At 42.9% G+C, this 7,623-nt stretch overlaps 1 protein-coding gene across 1 annotated transcript; it reads left to right on the top strand.

The window, feature by feature from the left end:
* The first annotated feature begins 268 nt into the window (after positions 1–268).
* LOC140327627 (P2Y purinoceptor 1-like) lies at positions 269–2,345 on the top strand. The gene has a single exon (XM_072407012.1). The coding sequence runs from the start codon at positions 569–571 to the stop codon at positions 1,634–1,636; it is 1,068 nt and encodes a 355-aa protein (XP_072263113.1). The 5' UTR covers positions 269–568; the 3' UTR covers positions 1,637–2,345.
* The last annotated feature ends 5,278 nt before the right edge of the window (positions 2,346–7,623 follow it).

Raw genomic sequence — 7,623 nt, 5'->3', positions numbered from 1 at the left:
CCCATATCAATCTGTCCCCATGGATCCCTTCAGATCCCCCATATCAATCTGTCCCCATGGATCCCTCCAGATCCCCCATTTCAATCTTTCCCCGTGGAGCCCCCCTCACCCTTCATATCAATCTTTCCCCTTGGAGCCCATCTTACCCCCCATATCAATCTGTCCCCATGGAGCCCTCCCCCCCATATTAATCATTCCCCATGGGGCCCTCCTCACCCCCCACACCCCCCATATCAATCTGTCCCCATGGGGCCCTCCTCATACCAGAACCGTCACCACAGACTGTGTATAGTACCGGATTACCAGAACCGTCACCACAGACTGTTATATAACTGTTATTATAACCGCATTATGTTATAATGGTATCAACACCTCAACCATACTTTTTATAAAGTCCTTAGATTGCATGGCCAGTACCTGTATTTAGTTGTAAGGTATAATACCAGGGGAGAAGTGACCGGAACCTAAGGCCCAGTGCCTGTGTAGAACCCAGGGACTTGGAGTCTCCTCTGGACAAACCTAATCCTTACTATTAGTGGATCCCAATGCTTTCTGTACACAGGGAATAATGGAAGAGGATTTCTTTGAAACAACGGTAACTGCCTACACATTGAACGCCAGCACCAAGTGTAATGTGAACAAGAACTTTACTTTTCTTTATTTGTCGTCGGTCTACGTTGCAGTTTTTATTGTTGGCTTACTAGGGAATGTATTTGGCCTGTGGAATCTGTGCCTGAACTGGAAGAAGTGGACATCCCTCAATGTCTTTGTGTTTAACTTGGGCATTGCCGACCTCCTCTATGTGGGCACGTTACCGTTTTTTGTGTCCTATTACCTCAATGAAGGTGTCTGGGTGTTTGGCTATGGCTTCTGTCGGCTGGCTCGCCTTCTATTCCACATTAACATGTATGCCAGTATCAGCTTCCTCACCTGCATCAGCATCCAGCGCTACTTGGGGATCGTCCACCCCATGAAAATGATGGGACGACTCCACAACTTACGTCTGTCATTTTGTGTGAGCGTGCTTGTCTGGATTCTGGTAATCATTCAGATATTACCTAATCTTCATTTTACAAATGCCACAAAAAATGCCACCTATTGCCACGACTCCACTATTAATGATCACGTGGAATCCTATGCGCCATACACAATGACAATCACAGTCACTGGATTCTTCATACCATTTGTGATAATTGTAGCTTGTTACAGTCAGATCCTCACCGTCCTCACAAGGAACACAAATGTGGATACAAACCTAAAAAGCAGAAGCATCAAACTGGTCTTCATCATCCTCATCCTGTTCGCTGTCTGCTTTTTCCCGTACTACATCTTTCGAAATATCAATCTGCTGTCCAGGGTTTGGCAGCTTCGAGGACGCTGCACCCAGACACTGAGGAACCTCTATATCTCCTACCAGGTCACCAGGGGCCTGGCCAGTATGAATAGCGCCATTAACCCTCTGCTGTACCTTGTGACCAATGAAAACTTTGTATCCAAGTTCCGCCAAATGCGGAAGAAAGCCTGCCGTGCATTTGCATATTTGGACAGACAAAACACTATTTCTGATATCAAAATGCTAAAAATAAGTAAAATCAAAGAACAAGATGACCTCTCTGAGGAACTGGGAATAATATAGAAGCTTCCCTCCCGATAGCATCAATTCCTCGCTGGACTCTAATACAATCTACTGTCCACAATGAATCTACTGAGCTCTGCCATATACCATCTGGAGTGAGAACCCAACCCCGGGCATGGCAAGCTGCCACCATTCCCATGCCACCCTCGGAATATCTGATACACATGATGACCTTAACCTGCTTATATATTTTACAATCTGACTGAACAATCTACTGGATGAGTTAATATGATAAAAGTTAAATGTTTTTTAAACAAATTTGAGAATTATTATTTGGAAAGACATAAATTGTGTGACCTGCTTTATAATTGGCGTAGGCTAAATCTAACCAATCCAACCATTGTTACATCCTGATTTAAATGAACTTGTCTGTAAATATTCTGCAGTTAGGGAAATTCAGCAGACTGTCCAATCAAATCTTCATTGTAAAATGTGTAACCTGTAGAATCTCCTTATATACAGGTGTGTGGTTCTGTAAGGAGATCCTCCATGAAGAATGTTCTGCACTAGATAAATATATAAATGGGATAAGCATGATGTAGATAGTCGTATCATTGTGTGTTTGTGTCACAGCTTCTAGATATAGTGTGTTATACCGGGGGGTCGCCATACATTCTCATTACTTCCTACTTTGCAGTGATGAACAGTTGTCTTTGTTTTCAAACAGAAAGTTTGTGGGGTCTTTTTATTAAAAGCTGAAAAATGTTCTCCAGTTTTTAGTTATCACATTTATAACACCATAATGATGAAAGTGGTTTTACTAGTAATCAGGAGCACAAATGGCAGTAAAAATCTGATGGAAGTTCTTCTTTTGTTCTTTATTGTTTTATTAATAATATTATTATTAATAATAATAATAAACAGGATTTATATAAGGGGGTCCATAGCACACTTTACAATACATAGGGGGCCCATATCACACATTACAATACACAGGGGGTCCATAGCACACATTACAATGCATGTGTGTCACCAGTATACTTTACAATGCATTGGGAGGTCCGAGCACACATTATAATACTTAAGGGAATTCCAGCTTAAAACAAAACAACAGATAAACAATAAAAATAACAAATGTTAACTTTTTAACATTTGATGTTTTCATCACAAAATAAGATGATGACAGACCTGCAGCCAATCCAATTTAAAGGATAAGTTGGTGGTGACTTCACAATACACAGACATGAAATTGTAAGGTTAAAGGGGCAACAAATGGGCAAACCTATGCAGTAATACCTCCCAGCAGCCTGAAGGCCTTCCAGCCAATTACTTTCCCTATAGCCAAAAATATTTGCTGTATGATCCCATCTCCTGATTGGAGGATCGCGATGCCAGGGGGAGGGCCACATAGCACTTTACCTGGAAGTAAAGGCTTGGGTTCTGGAGCCTGCCTTGAGAGAGGGGGGAAGGATGAAACAATATGGGGAGAGGTAATTATATTGAATGGTGAGAAGTTGTGGTCACAGGCATCCAACTTTGCAAAAGTCCAACAGATGAAAAAAGTCTGCCAGCAGCATTGCTCTGCAGGGAACAAGGATTCCACAAAAAAGTGGGAAAGATGGGAGGATTCAACAATAGGAATTGGGACAGATGTCAAGATTCCACAATAGGAAGTGGGACAGATGGCAAGATTCCACAATGGTAAAATTCCACAATGGTAAGTGGGACAGATGTCAAGATTCCACAATAGGAAGTGAGACAGATGGCAAGATTCCACAATGGGAAGATTCCAAAATAGGAAGTAGGACAGATGGCCAGATTTCACAATGGTAAGATTCCACAATGGGAAGTGGGACAGATGAAAAAATGTCACATTAAGAAGTGGGACAAATTGGAAGATTCCACAATCGAAAGTGGGACAGATGCCAAGAATCCCCACAATAGGAAGTGGGACAGATGGAAAGATTTCACAATAGGAAGTGGGACAGATGGCAAGATTCAACAATGGGAAGTGGAAAAGATGGGAAGACTCCACAATGGGAAGTGGGACAGATGGCAAGATTCTACAATGGTAAGTGGGACAGATGCAGAGAACATTCCATCATAGGAAGTAGGACAGATGGCAAGATTCCACAATGGTAAGATTCCACAATGGGAAGTGGGACAGATGACAAGATTCCAAAATGGGAAGTGGGACAGATGGCAAGATTCCACAATAGGAAGTGGGACAGATGGCAAGATTCCACAATGGGAAGTGGGACAGATGGGAAGATTCCACAATGGAAAGTGGGATAGATGGGAAGATTCCAAAAAAGGAAGTAAGACAGATGGCAAGATTTCACAATGGTAAGATTCCACAATAGAAACTGGGACAGATGACAAGATTCCACAATGGGAAGTGGGACAGATGGCGAGATTCCACAATAGGAAGTAGGACAGATGGCAAGATTCCACAATAGGAAGTGGGACAGATGGAAAGATTTCACAATGGGAAGTGGGACAGATGGGAAGATTCCACAATAGTAAGTGGGACAGGTCAGAAGGTTTTACAATGGGAAGTGGGACAGATGGAAAGATTTCACAACAGGGAGTGAAGCAGATGGTAACAAGATTCAACAATGGAAAGTGGAACAGATGGTAAGATTCCTTACTGGGAAGTGGGACAGATGGTAAGATTTCACATTGGGAAGTGGGACAGATGGGAAGTTTTTAAAATAAGAAGTGGGACAGATGGAAAGATTTCACAATAGGCAATGGAACAGATGGCAAGATTCAACAATGGAAAGTGGGACAGATGGGAAAATTCCACAAAAGGAAGTGGGATGGATGGTAAAATTCCACAAATGGAAGTGGGACAGATGGCAAGATTTTAAATTAGGAAGTGGGACAGATGTAAAGATTCCACAATGGGAAGTGGGACAGATGGTAAGATTCCACAATAGGAAGTGGGACAGAAGGCAAGATTTTACAATGGGAAGTGGGACAGATGGAAAGATTTCAAAATAGGAAGGGGGACAGATGGCAAGATTCCACAATGGGAAGTGGGACAGATGGGAAGATTCCACAATAGTAAGTGGGACAGGTCAGAAGGTTTTACAACAGGGAGTGAAGCAGATGGTAAGATTTAACAATGGTAACGTTCCACAATGGGAAGTGGGACAGATGGGAGGATTCCTTAATGGAAAGTGGGACAGATGGGAAGATTTCACAACGGGAAGTGGGATAAATAGGATTTTACAACAAGAAGGGGGACAGATGGAAATATTTCACAATAGGAAGTGGGATGGATGGTAAAATTCCACAAATGGAAATGGGACAGATGGCAAGATTTTACATTAGGAAGTCGGACAGATAGAAAGATTCCACAAGACAGATGGCAAGATTCCACAATGGGAAGTGGGACGGATGGGAAGATTCCACAATAGTAAGTGGGACAGATGGCAAGATTCCACAATGGTAAGTGGGACAGGTCGGAAGATTTTACAATAGAAAGTGGGACAGATGGAAAGATTTCACAATAGGGAGTGAAGCAGATGGTAAGATTCAACAATGGTATCATTCCACAATGGGAAGTGGGACAGATGGGAAGATTCCTTAATGGGAAGTGGGACAGATGGGAGGATTTCACAATGGGAAGTGGGATAGATGGGAGGATTTTACAACAAGAAGTGGGACAGATGGAACTATTTCACAATAGGAAGTGAGACAGATGGCAAGATGCAACAATGGAAAGTGGGACAGATGGGAAGATTCTTCAAAAGGGAATGGGACAGATGGAAAGATTCCACAAGGGGAAGTGGGACAGATAGCAAGTTTTTACATTAGGAAGTAGGACAGATGGAAAGATTCCACAATGGGAAAAGTGACTTATAGGAACTTTCCACAATGGGAAGAGGGACATATGGGAAGATTCCACAATGGGAAGTGGGACATATGGGTAGATTTCACAAGAGGAAGTGGGACAGATGGCACAATTCCACAATGGGAAGTGGGACAGATGGGAAGAGTCCACAATGGGAAGTGAGACAGATGAGAAGATTTCACAATGGGAAGTGGGAGAGATAGGAAGAATCCACAATGGGAAGTGGGACATATGTGACGATTCCACAATGGGAAGTGAGAAAGATGGTAAGATTCCACAATAGGAAGAGGGACAGATGGGTAGAATCCTTACTGGGAAGTGGGACATATGGGAAGATTCTACAATGGGAAGTCGGACAAATGGGAAGATTCCACAATGGGAAGTGGGACATAAGGGAAGATTTCACAATGGGAAGTGAGACAGATGGCAAGATTCCACAATGGGAAGTGGGACATATGAGAAGATTCCACAATGGGAAGTGGGACAGATGGCAAGATTCAACAATGGGAAGTGGGACAGATGGAAAGATTTCACAATAGGGAGTGAAGCAGATGGTAAGATTCAACAATTGTAACATTCCAGATGGAAAGTGGGACAGATGGGAAGATTCCTTAATGGGATGTGGGACAGATGGGAAGAATTCACAATGGGAAGTGGGATAGATGGGAGGATTTTACAACAAGAAGTGGGACAGATGGAAATATTTCACAATAGGAAGTGGAACAGATGGCAAGATTCACCTATGGAAAGTGGGACAGATAGGAAGATTCCTCAAAAGGGAATGGGACAGATGGGAAAATTCCACAAAAGGAAGTGGGATGGATGGTAAAATTCCACAAATGGAAATGGGACAGATGGCAAGATTTTACATTAGGAAGTCGGACAGATAGAAAGATTCCACAATGGGAAGTGGGACAGATGGCATGATTCCAAAATGGGAAGTGGAACAGATGGTAAGATTCCACAATGGGAAGTGGGACAGATGGCGTGATTCCACAATGGGAAGTGAGACAGATGGTAAGATTCCACAATGGGAAGTGAGACAGATGGTAAGATTTCACAATAGGAAGTGGGACAGATGGCAAGATTCAACAATGGAAAGTGGGACAGATGGGAAGATTCCACAAAAGGACATGGGACAGATGGGAAGATTCCACAATGGGAAGTGGGACAGATAGCAAGATTTTACATTAAGAAATGGGACAGATGGAAAGATTCCCCAATGGGAAGTGCAACATATAGGACGTTTCCACAATGGGAAGTGGGACATATGGAAAGATTCCACAATGGGAAGTGGGACATATGGGAACATTCTACAATGGGAAATGGGACAGATGGCACGATTCCACAATGGGAAGTGCGACAGATGGGAAGATTCCATAATGGGAAGTGGGACAGATGGAAGATTTCATAATAGTAAGTGGGACAGATAGAAAGATTTCACTATAGGAAATGGGGCAGATGGTAACATTCCACAATGGTAAGTGGGATAGATGGGAAGAATCCTTATTGGGAACTGGGACATATGGGAAGATTCTACAATGGGAAGTGGGACATATGGTAAGATTCCACAATGTGAAGTGGGACAGATGGGAAGATTCCACAATGGGAAGTGGGACATATGGAAAGATTCCACAATGGGAAGTGGGACAGATGGTAAGATTCCACAATGGGAAGTGGGACATATGGGAAGATTCCCCAATGGAAAGTGGGACAGATAGGATGATATCACTATGGGAAGTGGGACGGATGGTAAGATTTCACAATGGTAACATTCCACAATAGAACGTGAGACAGATGGGAAGATTCCACTATGGGAAGTGTGACATGTAGGAAGTTTCCACAATCAGAAGTGGGACATATGGGAAGATTCTGCAATGGGAAGTGGGACAGATGGCACAATTCCACAAATGATAGTGGGACAGATGGTAAGATTCCACAATGGTAACATTCCATAATGGGAACTGGGACAGATAGGAAGATTCCACAATGGAAAGTGGGACAGATAGGATGATATCACTATGGGAAGTGGGACAGATGGTAAGATTTCACAATGGTAACATTCCACAATAGAACGTGGGACAGATGGGAAGATTCCACTATGGGAAGTGTGACATATGGGAAGTTTCCACAATCAGAAGTGGGACATATGGGAAGATTCTGCAATGGTAACATTCCATAATAG

The sequence above is a fragment of the Pyxicephalus adspersus genome, chromosome 3 (genome assembly GCF_032062135.1).
Source record: "Pyxicephalus adspersus chromosome 3, UCB_Pads_2.0, whole genome shotgun sequence".
NCBI classification, from domain to species: Eukaryota; Metazoa; Chordata; class Amphibia; order Anura; family Pyxicephalidae; genus Pyxicephalus; species Pyxicephalus adspersus.
Note: the sequence above shows the minus strand (reverse complement) of the source record. Positions and strands in the feature narration are given on the sequence as shown.

Excerpts from the sequence above, each read along its gene's own strand:
- LOC140327627 (XM_072407012.1), top strand. The coding sequence starts at position 569 with ATGGAAGAGGATTTCTTTGAAACAACGGTAACTGCCTACACATTGAAC.